Here is a 19,104-nt window from a genome sequence, read left to right as displayed (position 1 = left end):
GCGCATGATTTCTTTCGTTAAAGTCTCAACGCTACTTTGAATAGTCAAGTTAAGTATTCATACACAATTAACACGATGTCAGCAAAACCTCAAGTAGTTAGCACGTTTTTGACATTTTTAGCAAAAAAAGAAGTTTCAATGTGAAATTTTTAATAAAGGTAAGTTTTTTAACAGTTTTAAAAACGCCGGTTTCAACTCCAAAACTCTGGAAGAAAGGTTTTTGATTTAGTGTAGAATTTTTGCTAAAATGTTTTTAGACACACCCTAATCCAACAACAAAAGATTTTATTATTTAAACAATGTTCACACAAAAATCAAGGCCATTCCCATTGTCCTTCAGGAGGTTCACTTATTAATGGTTCCCATGGTTTCCATCTTACTAAGTTTTTGGCCAAGCTTAACTCCGACTTTGCAAGTTCGATCGCTTCTTCCAATTGACCAGGTCTAAGTTTTTCTTCCAACTGATTGAGGTCAGGTGTCTGAAATCACATTTGATTACAAACAACAAAAGTAATAAAGTAGTGATAAAAACAATGAAATCATATCACCACTTACACAAAAATTGGTCCCCGTATAAGTGTACATGCAAATTTATAACAGTATTAAAAAGCTTAACCTTGATATTGTTGTCCAAGGCCTGCTTCAAAAAAGTTAACTTTTCACCTAGAGAGTGATACAGACACTAGCAAACTAAGAAGCCATGTTGTGTCAAAGAAAAATTAAATTTTAGGTTTGAAACAAATGAGGACTGAACCTAAAAACGGATATTTGCAGGTATAGGGTAAAAAATGGGTGAATCCACATCAAGAAAAAATTACAAAATTTTTTGATGCACTTTGCAATGCAGCAACCAAAAAAGTATGAAATTCCTCGATCATGTGCTTAGGTAAGTATAGTCGTTTTAAAAGTTTTATATTTGAGGGACTTGTGAGTGAACTGCTTGGTCATTCAGGGGCAAATTTTAAAAGAATCATGTTTGGATACTTAACTAACATGTATGCAAATTTGAACAGGCTTATAGCACTCTTTCTTGACCAAACTGGTGAAACAAAACCCGACAAAACAAAGCAACATAGATAAAACCCTGAAGTGGACACATAGTCACACAAAAATATATTTGAAACACAAAAATATATTTAAAAGATGGCCATTTTCTCACTGTGTTAACAGCACTTAATCGTTGTTTAATGTTTTCTTCTGTGAATTTCCGATAACCTGCGGATGCTGGCATTGTTGACACAACCTTTAGAATTGTTTCATACAGAATTTTAAGTTTCTTGTGAGGATGGGCTTCAACAGCAAGACCAACCAAGCCTGTTGTCTAAAGAATAGTGTGAAAAATACTTTCAATCTGACCAAAACAGACACAAATGAATACAATGACAACAACAGCTACTTACCAGCTTGCTTGCCATCTTTACCTCACAATTGACTATGTCCTATATATATAACTATTCCCTAAAAAAGACAATTTTGGTCAATTCAATAGCAGTATCTTAAGCAAAGTATGTGTGAAAGTGTTTGTCAAGTTGGAAGTAGAACAGCAAATTGATTAAAGTGGCCACACAGATACAAACACTAACAATCAGAAGATTTTATAAGGATTCAAAAATTCAGTTTTTCAGTTATGACTCAATGGTTTCCCTTTTTCTGGCAGCAACCTGCATCTGTAATTTGACAATCGCCTCCTCTATTTCATAGTTTTTGCTGACCAAGTTTACCCAATTAGCTTCAAGATTATGAAGCTTTTCACCAGCTTGTACTTGTTGGGTTTTTCTTTGCCAGTTAATTTCCTGAATTTGTTTTTTAACTTCCTGTAACTTTTTTTGTGCTTCTTGCAACATTATGACGAGATGTTCATTGTACACTCGCCAAGCATTGCAGCCATGCTCCAACATTAAGTCCAAGTTTTCAATTCTTATTTCTTGATGTTGCAATTGTGCTTGTGAATTTTTAACGCATTCTTCCCAGGCTGTGATATCATTTCTCTGACCACTGGGTGGAGTTGGAAGTTCATACCTTTTCATACTTAAAAGTTCCATGGGCTGCCTTGCTGCAAGTCTTTCAAATTCATTCTTCATTATGTCAGTTTCAAATGCACTAAGATTAGGATTAGGCAAGTATTGCAGATAGTTTCTTGTGGGGCGATATCTTCTTGTTTCTTCTTCCACCATAGCTATTGCAGCTTCTCGAACACCACTTTCTTCATAACCCTTGTCAAAGTATGGCAATGCATCTACAGTCACTTCACCTGCCATTATATTACATAAAATTGTGCGTTCAAAAAATCTGAAAATACACAAAGATTCTGATCATCATATTAAATTCAAATGCATACAAAAATTACACATGACTGGAGATGAAATTAATGTGTAGCATACACCAGCGACCATTTAGCTCACCATATGTACAATGTCAATTGAATACATGGATCACTTGTTTGCACAGACAGCTGGGCAAAGATAATGAAGATTTTCTGCTTTTTTATTTACATGGTTGGAACCCAGGATGCTTCCAGGGACGGTCACGTCTAAAACTGTGGGCCCACTTGGATCACTTGGCCCAGAACTTGGCCCGCCTCATGCAATTAAAAAAAATGCAGGCCCGCTTGGCACGCTTCTTGCAAGTATAAAAACTGCGTGTCCACTATATCCACTAGTGCTCGGCCCGCCTCTCGCATGAAAAAACCGCGGGCCCACTATATCCAGTGCTTGTCGCGTCTCTCGCTAGGAAAAACTGCGGGCCCACTATATCTAATGCTTGTCGCGTCTCCCGCGAGGAAAAACTGTGGGCCCACTATATCCAGTGCTTGTTGCGTCTCTCGCAAGTATAAAAACTGTGGGCCCTCAGTTTTTTCTATTGCATGAGGCGGGCCAAGTGGGCCCGTAGTTTTAGACGTGACCCTTCCAGGGACGAATCTGATCAAGGTTTTTTAATTCTGTATACATAGAGTCAGGTATGCTGTTCAGAAAAGTTCCTGCCTTCATGCTCAATACAGTATTTTATTCTTCGTTTTACCCTAGTCTTGCAAGAGTTAATTAACATAACAAGTTATGTATAAAAAATATCCCACTAACAAACTTGTAATCTTATGATGACATGTCACCAACTTTTTTCTGCTGCTGCATGTCTATTGCAGATGTTTACGGTTTAATAGGCACACTTAACACTAATTTACAGAATAATAAATTAACAGAGCAGGTGGTCCGGTGGAATGCCATGGTACCAAGTTTATTAATAGAATGGACATGTATTAACTTAATGAATGGAATGATCGACACTGCATCAACTGTAAAATTGCAGCCTTCTATACCTGACATATAAATTAAAACAATGCCTAAATTTACCAACATACACTTTTGTCCTTTGCTCCCGAAACATCGATTTTAACACCAGAGTGAAGCTGGACAACAATCGCTATTGCGCTAAAACCAAAAAAGATACGACACTGAAATTTTGACAGAATATTCTACGCTTTTAAAGCTTTTCAGCGCAAAAAAAAAAAGAAAAAATATTTTTCAGTTATTAAAATGCGTATTTTGAAATTAATATTCGTCGATATTAACGTCATAACGCAAGGGGTGCTCCATAAAATGTCTGGCAGAGTTTTCTCCTAAACACAAGCTTTAAAATAAGCCCAAACACAATGTTCTAGCAAATCGGAGTCGTGTCGAAATATTAATAACAATATGCCATATTCACCCAAACCATATTCGATGTGCGCTGGCATCAAAATTCAACCCAGCTCTTTGAAATTCACAAATGTTATTCTTTACATTCATATCTTTAAAATGAGCCATAACTCGAGCTTTCAGCAACAAGTTGGCTTTACCAAACTCGCGTTTAATAATTCATAAATAATATCCGAAGGTTTGGGTGAATATGGCATATTGTTATTAATATTTCGACGCGACTCCGATTTGCTAGAACATTGTGTTTGGGCTTATTTTGAAGCTTGTGTTTATGAGAAAACTCTGCAAGACATTTTATGGAGCACCTCTGGCGTTATGACGTTAATATCGATGAATATTAATTTTAAAATACGCGTATTAATAACTGAAAAATATTTTTTTCATAAAGTTTGTGCGTTGAAAAGCTTTGAAAGCGTAGAATATTGTGTCAAAATTTCAGTATTGTATCTTTTTTGGTTTTAGCGCAATAGCGATTGTTGTCCAGCTTCACTCTGGTGATTTTAACTTGCGTTTGCGCTAAACTTTCAGTTCACCTCTGTTCTGTCCCCAACTTAGCGATTGTTGGCCAATTTCACTCTGGTAAGTCACGCTTGGTTGCGTTAACACGACCTATCAGAGGTGGGCGGATCGGGAAATTTGAGATCCGAAATCCGATCCTGAATTGTGATTTTCCGATCCGATCCTGATCCAAAATTTTCGAGCAACAATAAGATCCGATCCGAAAAATATCCGAAAATTTTCTAATTTTATTAGAACTGTTTAGTTCAATACAAAAATTATCTAAATGTAACATCTAGCCTGAAACAACAAAGAAATATTAACATCTCACAACATAAAAGAAATATAACCTCCATTGAAGTATGCAACTTCTTAGTCATCAAATTTTCACCTTCTATAAGGGCGTATAACGCGTCCCTTACTCCCTTGTTGCACGTTACTGTTTACGGTAGGCCTACTATGTCATGTGATAACCAGATTTTACAACAACACAAAAACACAGGACACACTCATAACCTTATGAGTTTTAAGGGTGCACAACTGCACCAACACACAGCAAATATGTTCAATTCAAGTTTCTATTTATATTGCCGTCGACGGTTACATGAATACTTGCCCCATACAATTTCAGCCTTCTTGACAAAAATGTAATCCTTCCTGATATTTTGTGCACTAGGCCTATATGTAGTATGCACTTAGTATGCAGGGGGGGAAGAATAATATTTTATACAACAAAAATTCACAAATATTATATTATTTTCCCTGAGTATGTTGTACAAAAAACTGGATTGGATAATCCGGATCCTGAATCGGCAGCTGTAAAGTAGCATCCGGATCCGATCCGGTATCCGTCAAAAAACGAAGATTCTGCCGGATCACGATCCGGTATCCGGATCCATGCCCAACTCTGCGACCCATACTCGTTTTTTACCGATTCGGAAAAAGTGCGTTCTCGTTGCGCACAACAAACGAATCGTACAATCCGAAAATTTGTTTGGTTGTAAACAATATCTGCTTGAAGACAAATTTCGAGATTCTCAAAATAAAGCAACCCTAGTTCGTAATCAAAAAGCGCCTTTCATACTACAATTCTTGTTTTGCGTTTGTTACGATACAATAGTAAGAACCCTTCCCACTCGCTGCTTCGTGGTTACAATTTAAATCAGCTGCGCTAACAATTTTTACACACAAAAATGTCGGCACACGAGGTCATTATCAGAAACATAAAATGTACAAAAAATGCCACGAGGGGTGGGAGTGTATTTTCCCTGGTCAGACAGGAAAGGGGCAAATTTTTTAAATTAAAACACTTAAATCGGCCCAACAAGGGATCGAAATGGTAAACAAGTTGGCTTTATTGTAATAACAATTATTATAAAACCTCACCCAACCCCAACAGCCGTAATCGTCAGCATGTTCACACAATTTGCTTTGAAATAATTGCAAATTTAATTATCTTTATGCCAATATCGAAAATTAGTAAACTTTGTGTGGTTTGAGTTCTTACGTTTGTAGATATACTCTGTGATCCAGAAGGATAGCTTTTTTCGCTCTCGCCGGGCGTGACGTATGCCATTTATGTGATGATATTATTATAAAAATGAGGTTCGAGTGGACACTTTCTAACCATCATTGCATGCGCACAGGGGCGACTCGTGCATAGGAGCTGCGGAGCTATAGGTGCAGCACCCTCTAGATTTATTTACTTAATATTCTTACCATAATCATACAAATAACTTTTATTATACATATTTTTTTATTTAGCCATATATAATAAGCATAATTTCCGCCTTAATCGGCAATTCTTTTCATTCAAAAAAAATTGTATGGCATCGATAAGTTATCTATGGTGGAGCTGTGCGCTTCACATCCACTGATCACTATAAACACGTTTTATAGAGATCATTGTTCACAGCTAAGTTTCATGACAACGGTTGTACGCATGCGCCACATGGGTACGCATGTGCACTTGGAAAAGCTACATGCCGGGCGAAATAGGCGACAGGGTGCTGCGGCTCGCGCAGCTCCACGAATCACGGAGCGTGTGAACTGTGTTGTCTGTTCCGCGTCTAGTGTGCTCCAAAGCCAAACCCGTGTACCATATTTTAAGGTTCGACAGTAGCCTACAGTTAAAGAAATATTTCACCATCCTTAAATTTATATTTTTTAAAGTTAATTGTGATTGTTCAAGATGACTGTAGGCTAAGTGCCCTTGGGGGGCATGAGCCCTGGTTGAGAACTACTGATCTAGTGCCTATCGGAAGATGCCCCAGTACCAGGGCAACTTTGGTTATTGGGAGCAGTTTTTGTTATTGAGAGCAGTTTCAAATAAACGCAACGCAAAGAAGAGATTACACAAATTAAGCGTCCGAACCATCCTGGTCTCCTGTGATTAACTGCCTTGTACATTTTTTTTGTTAGTTTAAACTTTAAATAATATCACGATAGTTTTCACAACATGGTCTATCTCCCACCTATCATCACATAGGAGAAAGTCGTGTAATTTGGACCCTGAGTGTAATTTGGAATTCGCTTATATTTCGGAACATACGCAAGGTGGCAGAATATCGTTTGTACATCTTGAAAGAAGACTTGATATAAGGCTTACGGCCGCCTAGCTCCAAACTTGATGCCGTACTTTCCGTTTGTGAAAGGAAGAAAAACAAAATTTGCAAATTTGATATTTTTTTCGGGGATTTAACTTTTTGTGTTTCTTCACTACTGTTTAATGTAAATCTCAGTGGGTATGATTTTTGTGAGGTATAATTATTAATACTTTCAGCACACAAAGAACAATCTAATTTGGACCAGGCAGCTGGATATAAAGCAACCATTCATGCACCATTCGGGAAGGTTTCTGACAGTTTTAAAATAAGTTTGACTTAAAATATTACAAAGTAGCTGATGTATAAATAGAATTAGGAAAGAAAGTTATTTAATTCTTCGTTTTTTATGACAAAGATCTTCAGTCAGGAGTACTGATGGACCAAGCTCAATGCAGAATTTACACTTGTGTTTTGCTTTACCAATTATTGCCATAATTTGCTATTTGCTGTTTTGCAGTGTTCTTCGAGTTTTCTTTCATTTCATCTGACTTACTGATCTCATTTATGGCATTTTTTTGTCAAAATTTCTTTCATTTTAATTTTAATATCCCATTTATGATTTCATTCAATAAAATTCAAATATTTTGTGAAAATGTATCATTTTATTTGTGGTAATGTGTTAAAATACTGATTAAGTTGGTATCTGGAGCTGTTGACATTCGTTTTGAAAAACTTATGGAAGAGAAATCGCACGGATTGTAAGTGGTCCATTTTACACATCCCTTTAGTCCAAATTACACACTATGCGTGTAAAATGGTCCGCTTGGCAAAAAAAAAATTAAAATGCTTGGTACTCTTTTCGCCGTAATATCCAGACATTGCCTTTTTTCAAATTAATACTTTGCGTCATAAGTTAACAAATCGCATTATTTGAACGACTACTTTTATTTTATGAAGGTTCAAACTTAAGTGGTCCAAATTACACGACTTTCCCCCTATATATGTATGCTTATAAGCAGACAAGGAAAATCAGCTTTTTGCATAAAACAATAAAATGGCTTATAAATTCGAGAAAATGTATACTACAGACTGCAAAGCAAATACCAACGTGTATAGAATAATTAACAACTTTTAAATCAGTACAAATTAGGTTTTCAAAGGACACTGAATATAGAAAAAGACGCAATAATTAATTCTACATATGTACAGTAAAAATATACAATTTTAAAACATTAGTCAATATCAGAAGAGTAAACAAAGAAAACACTTTTTTTAAGTCGTTATGATCGAAGAATGTTCCACTTTGAAAGGTAAAGGCTAATACAACGTTACATATGTTTTGAAATCGACTTGCCATACAACTTACAACGGCAAACTTCTAATGCAAAGTAAATTGTTTGGAACTAATTCGCCCATGGTGATCAGCGACTGACATTTATCGTTCAGAATAAGTTTAGGTTTTGGTCTGTAGCCGTCGGCCGTCACATGCCGTTATTTTCGTCACGGTTAGTAGCGTGTAAATGTTTTGCTGTGCACGGAAACACACCCACAAGGATTGGTCAATAGTAATCAGTACAGTTGACTGGTTGTGGTTTTAAGGTCAGTGTGAGAGGTCTTGCAAGGCCATATTCCGAAACGTTGGTAGTGAGTAGGCTACTCTTAAGTCGTCATCAACGTTTTGAAATTTGGACGTAAATTGTGACTTTACGCACGTTTTTGTTTTTTCAAAATAGCACGGAAGTAGGTTATTTATCTGTCCATGGAAGTTTGTCTTAGGTACAGTACAGATGATGCGGTAAGCAAAAACATTTAAAAGTAAAACATAAACGACTCTTTTTACCATTATTTTCCTTATGAAGTGTTCACAGTTTGAAAATACCGTTGTTGAGCAACAGCCAGTTGAAGGAACGTGAAATTTGATCGGCGCATAGACCGACTCACATAACTTTAAAAATATTTCTACGCCGCTGTGATATATAAAAAAAACTTGGTGATAGCCTATGCTAATCAGTGCAGTTTACATTTTGTCAACACGACATTTAATAACGCAGCGCGGCCATACGTGCTAAAAGTTTAACCCGCCGGGGGCTATAACTGACCTTTATTTAGCACACATAGCAGTGCAAAATAATGTAGACAAAATTTCAACAAATTGTTTTACAGCAATAAATGCAAATTACAATTATCACATAGGGTTGTTAGCCAATTCTTTCAAAGTATACATTTTTGTCACAAATTACACGCATAGTAGCCTACGTAATGGTTGCAAGTTTTAGAATGCTCAGATAAAACATTTCACCCAAGTCAAATGCTGCAGGTAGGATGTACTGATTGGCGAGTACCAACCTGAGATCAGAAATATGACACGCATACTAATATGTTGAATAATACATGTGTGTTTTTGTTCCCCACCCTTCTACAGCTACATTAGTCGGCAAGGGTATAAATTATTGATGCAATTTGAAATCAGGATTTTCATTCGCATCTGCTAACAGTGCTTCGTTGGTAGTCTGTATTGATTTTACTTCAGTCAAGCGGAATGGTGTAGGCACGTTAGGTGCCATTTCATGATTGGTTACAATCGATTCACGTTCACAAGCAACTAGTCCGTTTATGTGTTTTGAAAGAATAAGTAACAGGACGACACAAATGCGGAATTTTCTTTTACGGGGCGTGCGAAAACGTAACAATAGTTGCGAGTCGAATAGTTCGGGAACTGAAGAAAAGCTTTCGTCAACTGCAAGACTTTTGCGGAAATCCATTTCATTGAACTCGCAGTCGTTAGGCAAAAACAGTTCCAACTCAACTGGAACATTTTTGGAATACAAAGGCGAACCAAATCAAAAACGCAAGGAAAACTTTACGGATATTAACGACAACGCTTTTGGGACTTCATTGAAGAACACCAATGGAAAATGTGAAACAAAACCAAATTTTTCAGAATATGGTTTTTCCAGAACGGAAATGATGTATGGACCATCTGTCCTATGGGAAAAGTCGTCCAGCACTAGGACCTCAACAGCAAAAAGGCAAGGATCAAAATTTTTTAAGATATGTCTGGAAGTAACATGGGAGATCGTACTGATTCTTTTCGGCATTCACCTTAAAAGATACTTTGCTAAAAACTGCCGGTGCAAGACCGAAGCAAGCTTAACGCATGGAAAGCAGAAACAAAATTGTTTGTGTCAAAGAACACCGTTTTGGCGGCAATGCGTGTCGATTACACTGTGTGCGCTGGCTGTCGGATACGTTTTCATTAATGTTCGACGTTTTTTTAGCGATGGGGTCATTTGAGTTCATCATGTTTTTTGCAGTAGATTGTAATTAAAATGAAGTGTACACACAATTCGCTTTCTGTAAACCCTATTTGTTTCGGGACCTTCAAGGTAGTGACGTACGAGATTAGATTAGGGTTGCCATATTTTATGATACACAAGCCCTGACAAAATTTATCTCAGGTGCGTTAACCCATTTTTTCCCAAACTTTTAATCTGAATGTGTATTTCAGAAAAACGAAAGTTGATTGCAGGATTTTTGCTAGTTATGCAAAATTGCGGATAACAATGATCCAAATCTAAAATCACAGACAAGACAAAAAACACTACAATTCTGCACAAACAATTGCATTTTTGTTAGTTGTCATGCAATAAAGCCTATTGTTTAGCAATGGAAACGGTCTATTCTCACTTTCACTTTGATTTAAACTTATTTAGTTGCACAAACTGACGCCAAAAAAGAATATAAAATTACTTCCACCTTTTCGCGGTCCCCGCAAAATGCCCTAAAGCAGTGTTTCCCAACCTATGGGTCGCGACCCAAAGTTGGGTCGCCTGTAATTCTGTTGGGTCGCCAGTTTTTGTGATAATTAGAGCATCTACGTTTCGTAGCGTTATTTTGTTATTTCCCAAGGCTATGAATTGTTTCCCAATAAAAATTTCATGGCTATTTGGCGTGATAGTGAATTATTCTGTTTGTGACGTCATAATGAATACACTGTTGCTGCCAGGCATAACGTATCAACAAAATTTTTAGCTCTTCCGGCAGTTTTTTTAATTTTAATATGCCAACGTTTCGATGTCCCATACGAAACACCTTCATCAGGGTAATGACATACATAGCAAACACAAGTTATTATAAGCTATTATTGTGTTTGCAATGTATTTCATAGTATAGTATATGTATCTTTTTTTCTTAAATTCTTGACTTTTGAGTACATTTTAACATTTCTCCCTGACGCAGATTTAAACACTAAATTCCCTGACATGTCAGGGAAAATCCTGACATATGGCAACCTTAGATTAGCTTCGTACTTTTATGCAGTGTTTCATACTGGTACGGAACGAAACCAAATAACGTTTTTCGTTCCGGTCTAACCGAAATAAATTTATAACGGTATTTCGGTCTTAACAAACGAACATTTCTTTGTGGTCTTTGCAACTATTAAGCGAAAAAAGCAAGAAAGTTGCAACACACAAAAATTATTGTCGGTAGTTGTTACGTCACATAACATTTGTCAATGATGGTCAATCGGATGTAAATTGTAGGAGCTTCAATTTTTATTATAGCTTAACGGCGCGAAATTTTTGAGCAATTGTATCATGTCAAATGTCCAGAACGAAATACCGGAATAAAATTTAACGGTATTTCGTTCCGTTCCGGTGATTTAAATATTTTTTATTTCGGTATTTCGTTCCGGTATTTGAGCCAAAAAATATTTATTTCGTTCCGGTATAACGTTCCGTTCCGTTCCGGTATGAAACACTGCTTTTATGTTGTTTAAAAAGCTCTTTGGTAACTGACCTTTGAGGTTTTTGCAGTTCGCACGCATAGTTGAATAAATTATCACTCTCACTGTCAAACACCTTTACAGAGGACCTACTTTCGTTTCCAGTTGTTTAAAACTATCTTAAGGTTACCGCTAATGTCAAAGAGGATGCTGAGACGGTGTGAAACTGTCACTTCTGCGTTAATCGCTTTACAACCACAGCATGTTTAAACTTTAAAGCGATCTACCTTTAACGTGGAACTTATTTGGCCCATTCTAGATTCACCATCATCATTTCGCCGAAATGAAAAGTGCGAGAATTGTTAATAAGCGTTACGCACCACTGCGTGTAGTTTCCAACAATTTTTTTTTCATTTTCATTTTTTTTAAATCATAAAACGTGGTCAATGTAAGCACAAATCGACATTTTGAGGTCTGGGAGAAAAAATATCATCTTGTAAAATCACATTTCGGGTTCCAAACAGTATTTGCCAACGAAATGACTTTTACCGATGTATACTCGCAAATGTCGCTCACACATAAACGCACATACAATATAGCGTCCAATGTTCAGAACAAAATAAAAATACATTCCGCGCCTAATATTTTTCTATAAATTGGCACAGATGTGTGTTAGAGCAAGTAGTTTCAACTCATAGAGCCCAATTTATGGTCTCATTTCGTATTTGCCAACGAAATGACTTTTACCGCTGTATGCTCGCAAATGTCGCTCCCACATAAACGCATATAAAGTATAGTGTCCAATGTTCAGAACAAAATAAAAATACATTCCGCGCCTAATAATTTTCTATAAATTGGCACAGATTTTGGCACAGATCACTTTTTATATTGTTTAAAACTGATTGCGATGGCAAAAATGTGTGGGCTCCTAACCAGCGTTCCTCGGGTTTTAATTTGTCATACAATTCTCTATGTTGTTTTACAGCGGTTTGGTTTTGCATAGATTTTCGAAGCTTCCTCCTTGCTAAACCACTAACGCGCCTACTCCGTTTGCAGCCAGGACGGTGATTACGTTTACCAGAAATTTTTACTCTACCCTCAACTTTATCGACATACGACCAAAATGTAACAACACACTTCACTCCACACTGACATTCTTCACATCGTTTATGACCACAATAAAAGTTTACCCAACCCTCTTTGAAACAACTAAGAATGGAAAAGCATTTTCCATGTAACGAAATCAGTCGATAAAATCTTTGAAACAATTATCACCATCAACAATGTCCATGACCCTGTCCACGCTAACAAGATAGTTATTACCAATGTTTGGAACACAGGCACTGTATATTTTTCTAAGATGTCTAACTGTAATGCCAACATACACGTCATTTGAAAAATGATTAGGCTTTCTGTTCTTTACCATACAACACCATTCTTCCAATGAAAGAACAAACGAAGCATTTACATCAACTTCAACATCGGTAAAAGTCATTTCGTTGGCAAATACGAAATGAGACCATAAATTGGACTTTACGAGTTAAAACTACTTGCTTTAACACACATCTGTGCCAATTTATAGAAAAATATTAGGCGCAGAATGTATTTTTATTTTGTTCTGAACACTGGACACTATACTTTATATGCGTTTATGTGTGAGCGACATTTGCGAGCATATATCGGTAAAAGTCATTTCGTTGGCAAATACGAAATGAGACCATAAATTGGACTTTACGAGTTAAAACTACTTGCTCCAACACACATCTGTGCCAATTTATAGAAAAATATTAGGCGCGGAATGTATTTTTATTTTGTTCTGAACATTGGACACTATATTGTAAATGCGTTTATGTGTGAGCGACATTTGCGAGCATACATCGGTAAAAGTCATTTCGTTGGCAAATACTGTTTGAAACCTGAAATGTGATTTTACTAGCTGATACTTTTTGTCCGTAACGCTTATTAACAATTCTCGCACTTTTCATTTCGGCGAAATGATGATGGTGAGAAAATTTCTAGTAGTTAGCTACAACCGCGTCTATACCATGAAACGTAAAGAGGTAACCTGGCGGCGCGCAGGTTAACGCACAAGGTTGCGCGCGTAACAATACATGTTTGTTACTAGTTGTCTAACAATACGCGTTAAATGCAGAAATAAAAATCTGCGTCTCAAGAAAACACAGCTACGTGGGAAGTTTCATTTGCTTTTACTGTGTACCTAATATGCAAGGAATTAACTAACAACAAAAAGTCGAATGTCGTGAGATATAAAAACGTTTGCCAGTGTTTTTTTCTGTGACAATTTGAAATTGGTCCAAATAGTTTTTAGAGTGGCAAAGGTTGGCGAACCGTGATATATGTGCTTATTGTTTCAAGGATAGTGAGAGTTGTAAGCTTAGCCTAATAAACTTAGATAAACAGAAGCCTGCGCAGAAAGTTAATTAACAAGGATCAGAGTATCGTATCTAACGTTTTCTCGTTTCGCTGTCCGTGTGACTTCCGAATATTCTAAATTTATTCCGCAGTAGAATTGGATCGCAAAAAAGGCTAACCCAACAGTTCTCAAACTGGGGTCCACGATCCTTTAGGGCTCCGTGAGGCAATTTTGCGGGGACCGCAATAAATATATTTTCGGGCTGCCGACGACCGCGCAAAAGTTACTCTCTATAGGAATTTGCTCTTTACGTTTACGGACCCCCAGGAACAATCTCACAGACCGCCATATGTTTGCAAACCGTGGTTTAGGCTATTTAGCAGATGCATAAGAGTTTGACTTGTTAGACTCCGACTCCACCAATGCGCAAAAATGGACTTCGACTCCTGAAATAATACACCGTTAAGCAACTATAAAAGCTAAATGAACTCCAGGTCCGGCTCCCGCTCCTGGCTTATCTAATTTCGGCAAATATTGGCATACTTCGGCTCTGTAGTACACTTTGGTAATGTCTCTTGCAGGCCACATAGCTAGCTACACCTCTGGTTCAAAGGATGGTAGGCGACAAAGCATAAATTTAGTTTAGTTCTTGAACAACGTAAAATTAGTTTAGTTCGTATACAATGTTCGCGTGAAAATGCGGGCATACACTTCTGTTTTTGTAAAAAAGATTCGTATTTTTTATGTTGAGAATTTTTGAGAACAAAATAGTAGTGCCAAGTGCGCCAGTAAAAGGGGGATAACACTTGCAAACATTTACTTTCGAAACAAGCATGCCCATCCACATGCCCCCTCCCCTCAGGGGTGGATATAAAAGAAGATCATTTAGCTTTTATTACCATGATTTTCTTTACGTATTTTTTCATGTTGCAGAAGCAGTCGCAGTAACTACCGGAAAGTTTTAAAGCGCTTTTATACCGCCCCCAGTGGTAAAAAAAACAAAGTTTACATTTCTATGAACTTGTCATTGTCAATTTCATTTATGTTGTGCTGTACTCAGTACTACTGCAGCTTATTAAATAACTATCAGTCCTAAACAAAAGTCATAACGTCTAAAGCAGGGGTGGGGAACCTTTTTGTTTATAAAGGCCACCAAGCGGTTTATCGACGCTCGTTTAGGCCGCATAGACTATTTCCTAGGCAAAGTACAGTTGTGTTCAAACTTTTTGACTTACGTACGTAATGGTCGTTTTCCTATTTCCTTGTAGAGTTGTAGGACTTACGGTCCAAGCTAAATAAAATTCCTCACTACATTTCCACCTTAACTACAACATTCAGGATTTATTTAACCTAGAAACTCGCTTGTTTACAAATATCAATGATCAAAGAGCAGCTTGTGACATCACAGACGAGTTTAAGACATTTGATTATGACAAACAATTTTTCTTTTACAACACAAGTAAGATTGTAGAACCTTGGGTTCTTGGTAGTCCTACGGAAATCGCTCTATATATCGCTATGGTACTATAGTTTGAAAATTTGACTCTAGTTTGAAAAGCGATGTTCTAGAACTAATCAAATAGTAATGGGAAATAAAGTTTAAAAAATACGTTTCTGTCTATTTTTCAGCGCCTGGCGCAGTCCGGAATACAACATCCTAAACTGTATTTTGACATCGAAGGCCACACTTAGTGCCCTAAAAGGCCGCATGCAGCCTTTAGGTCGCAGGTTCCCCACCCCTAGTCTAAACTCTGAATCAAGATTCAAGATGTAGTTTCTATTGGTTATGTACGAAATATATCAATTATCCAAGTAATTGGCGACAGCAGTATGAGAAAGTAAAGTAATAAACTATAGACAAAATATTGGTGCAATTTAGTGCAACTATGACTGATGTCAAAATACGAAAAATGCGTGTGGTACCTGTGGTCAAGTGGCTATGTGTCAACTGCCAATAGAAGTACGCTGCTTTTTAAATACATGAAACTGTTCACAAATTTACTTACCTGGCTAAAATACACAAATTTTCATTTTAGGAAAAGTTGATTAATAAAAACTATGGGTAGCTTTCTCAAGTTACTACATAGACAATTTGTTGTACCTTGGCAAGAAGTGGTGAAAACGATTCGACACAATGGTGCCTCTGATGGTGGATATTTTCCTGTTTTAAGAGGATTTTTTGTTCAGTGGGCAAGGTAGACAAATAATTGGTATATGTCTGTTTTTACTGTTTTTAGTTCATGTGGGAAAAGTAACTAAAATTTGATTTTTTTGTGAGTTGGTGCTTGTTGGTTGGCAAGAAGCACATGTGATCATAGTATATTTTCTGGCTATAAATGAAGCCAATGCATTCTAATATTGATTAGTTTACTTATAGTTTTTAATAAATGTTTGAATTAAATTGCAGGACCTTTCATAGATTTTTGAAACTTGTTTTTTGATGTTAAGGTCGAAAGATTGGTTACAATATTTAAACATGATCAATAGGTATTTGAACTTTTGGATTGTATCTTGATGCCTCAAAGCTTAAGTTGATAAAAAGCTAGAAACAAAATATATGAGGGATTTTGATATTGAGAAAGCAACTTTCGGCCTGGTTTGCATGTTTGGTAATTTTTCTTACTAATTAATTTTGTTCAACAAATGCAAAAGTGATAAATCTGGTTCTACCTGTGCTCCTAACCTGTAATTAAAAAAACAAAAACATGTTATCCTACAATCTGTTTAGTACATTAAGAAAGGTGGGCTGGGTTTGCTTGGGACTTTTGATGTACTCATGATGCATTGGTTCACACAATTGCTTTTGTTGATCTTTCCACTTGATTGTTAATCTTGTTACCACACTAAGTACTTCGGTAATATGTATTTTAATATATGCAATGAAGTAAGTTGCTGTGTTTTTCATTGTGGCTCAAGTCATGTTTTGTGTTCTTGTGGAATAAATCTGATATTTGTGTTCCGTTCAGCTAAGCATTTTAATGCAATTTAATAAATCATGTGGTATATGATCCGTTTCAAATATTGTTGTATATGCAATATATGGCTGGATAGTAGTGATGGGACGATACCAAGTTTTGAAGCGAGTACTGATACCGAGTACGAGTACCACATGTATATACCTTCGATACCAAGTACCGAGTACGATTACTGAGTACTTAAGTGTAGTGTTGTATATCAGTGGCTAATTTATTTGCCATGGTCGGGGTATAGGCATGCACACATGCATGCCGAAAGATGTAATCTCCACGTGATAGCGAAAAAGATATACGTAAACTGGTGGAACTTTTTTTCATTTTTGTGCTGTCAGAAGCAAATATTGGCATAAAGTTGCCCGTATTCTTATGGTGTACATCGGCCTTCAGTACTCGCACATTGGTATCGAAAACTGAGACAAAATATTTCGATACCGAGTACGAGTATTGATACCACAGAAATCATTTGATACCGAGTACCGGGTACTCGTCCCATCACTACTGGATAGTCTTAACATCAAAAAACGTTATTAACATTATTTACCCCTTGCTTTCAAGAAAATGCTATATATTTCAATGTATGTTTAAAAAATTAAGCGAAGAAATACAGTTTAGGAAAAAAAGTGGTACTGCAATAAAACGTCCAGCTTTTTTTAAATCAGAAATCGTATATTTTCAGGTTTAATGAGCCCAAACACGGAAAACTTGTTGGAACCGATGAATTGGGAAACAAGTATTATGAAAACAACAGATATTTTGTAGCCCGTAACCGATGGGTAGACTACAACAAAGAAACATGGAATCAAATGTGGGATTACAATGCCAGCCAAGTCACACCTGAATGGTAATTATGAGCAGTACATTTGTGAAAAGCATTTCAAATGTAATAAAACATCAAACAATTTATTATAATATTTGGGAAGGGTCTAATTTTGCTTGATTTATTACACAAATCAGTTAACCTATCACTCCACATTGTCACACTTAACCCAGTTATCCATATTATTGCCTTGTTTGACAGACTTTTATCCAAAGATGTCTCATTTATTGAAAATATTATACTTTTTATTGCTTATAAATATTTAACTTTTCGTATGTTTAAAAAAGCCTTCATAACTAGTAAAAGGCATTTGACCCGATAAAGAAGTGGTTCCCAACCTGGGGTCCGCGAACCCCCAAGGGGTCCGTGAGATAGTTTCAGGGGGTCCGTGAAGGCAAACATTTCTAGTACAGTAACCAACAGTTAAATATTTGTAAGTTTTCAAACTGTTTTTAAATCCTATACACAAGTGCAAATTGTAATCAAATCTTTGGATCAGGAAAAAATACTTTTTTGTGATTGTTACCTTCATTGTGACATCACAACACACATGAACAATAGAATTTATGGTGCTGTGTTTAAAGCTTTGTACACTAGAAAGTTTATCTCTTTGTTGCATTGATTGCTACAGTACAGAAAATTGAGATATAAGGACTATGGAGGCTGATTGTGCCCAAAAAGGAAAATAACGTATAATGCAAGAAACGAAAAACATAGAAAAAGGGGAACCACTCATACAAAAAGGTTGGGAACCACTGCCAAACAGGGTCATGACTAAAAACCATTGAATTAGGATATTGAGAAACTTTATCATGATATCTCAGGCACCGATGGCTGCATTATATGACAGACGACCCTCCAACTAAAGTTCCACCAACTTCTCGTCCATTTCTCATCAAGCACAAGCGAAATCTTACAGGAACAAAAGACTGTTACGTACCATACTCTACAACAAGACCCAAAATAGAATCCTGGAAACCATAAAAACATATTCTTGGATTATAAAACTGTTTCTTAAAGTTTTTGAATTTTTATTTTGTGTTGCATGCAAAAAAGGTAAAATACTATTGTTAAACACCAATGATATATCAATCTAGACAATTTTCAAAAATTAGGTTAACGCTTAACAGTACAGTGGTTTCCATTATTTTGTGAACTTGCTTTTTCCACCTTCAAAGTTTAACACAATTGAGGTACCAAAAATGTAAATGTATTGTGCAGTTATTGGGGGATGAAGGTTAGTTTATCAGCAAATGACAATTTAAGCTGCAAGATTTGGGGACAAGTCTGGTGTCCCCAGGCTCTATGCGAACGTGTTGTTGACGTATTATTTGGTACTGTACATGTAGAATCTAGACCAGGGGTGGGCAAACTTTTCAGTGCAAGGGCCGCATTTAAAAGTTTATAATCTTATCGGGCCGCATGGTATTTCACCAACGGCCGCCAATTGCTTGCTTGTTGTTTTGTTTTAAAACA

The 19,104-nt window shown here is 36.6% G+C and overlaps 3 protein-coding genes across 3 annotated transcripts; 1 reads left to right on the top strand and 2 right to left on the bottom strand.

Moving 5' to 3' along the window:
• Positions 1-268: 268 nt before the first annotated feature.
• On the bottom strand, positions 269-1,467 carry LOC145225071 (NADH dehydrogenase [ubiquinone] 1 alpha subcomplex subunit 5-like). Its single transcript, XM_080091712.1, has 3 exons — positions 1,401-1,467; positions 1,160-1,321; positions 269-479 (listed from the first exon to the last, which is right to left on the bottom strand). Exons 1-3 carry the CDS (start codon positions 1,413-1,415, stop codon positions 315-317), a joined length of 342 nt encoding a protein of 113 aa, XP_079947838.1. The 5' UTR covers positions 1,416-1,467; the 3' UTR covers positions 269-314.
• On the bottom strand, positions 1,459-2,291 carry LOC145225070 (pre-mRNA-splicing factor SPF27-like). The gene has a single exon (XM_080091711.1). The coding sequence runs from the start codon at positions 2,256-2,258 to the stop codon at positions 1,626-1,628; it is 633 nt and encodes a 210-aa protein (XP_079947837.1). The 5' UTR covers positions 2,259-2,291; the 3' UTR covers positions 1,459-1,625.
• Positions 2,292-15,852: 13,561 nt separating this feature from the next.
• LOC145223884 (NADH dehydrogenase [ubiquinone] 1 alpha subcomplex subunit 12-like) lies at positions 15,853-18,852 on the top strand. The gene is made up of 3 exons (XM_080090289.1): positions 15,853-16,031; positions 17,488-17,652; positions 18,453-18,852. Exons 1-3 carry the CDS (start codon positions 15,895-15,897, stop codon positions 18,610-18,612), a joined length of 462 nt encoding a protein of 153 aa, XP_079946415.1. The 5' UTR covers positions 15,853-15,894; the 3' UTR covers positions 18,613-18,852.
• Positions 18,853-19,104: the final 252 nt, after the last annotated feature.

This window comes from Phallusia mammillata, chromosome 4 (genome assembly GCF_965637545.1).
Source record: "Phallusia mammillata chromosome 4, kaPhaMamm4.hap1.1, whole genome shotgun sequence".
Classification (NCBI taxonomy): domain Eukaryota; kingdom Metazoa; phylum Chordata; class Ascidiacea; order Phlebobranchia; family Ascidiidae; genus Phallusia; species Phallusia mammillata.
Note: the sequence above shows the minus strand (reverse complement) of the source record. Positions and strands in the feature narration are given on the sequence as shown.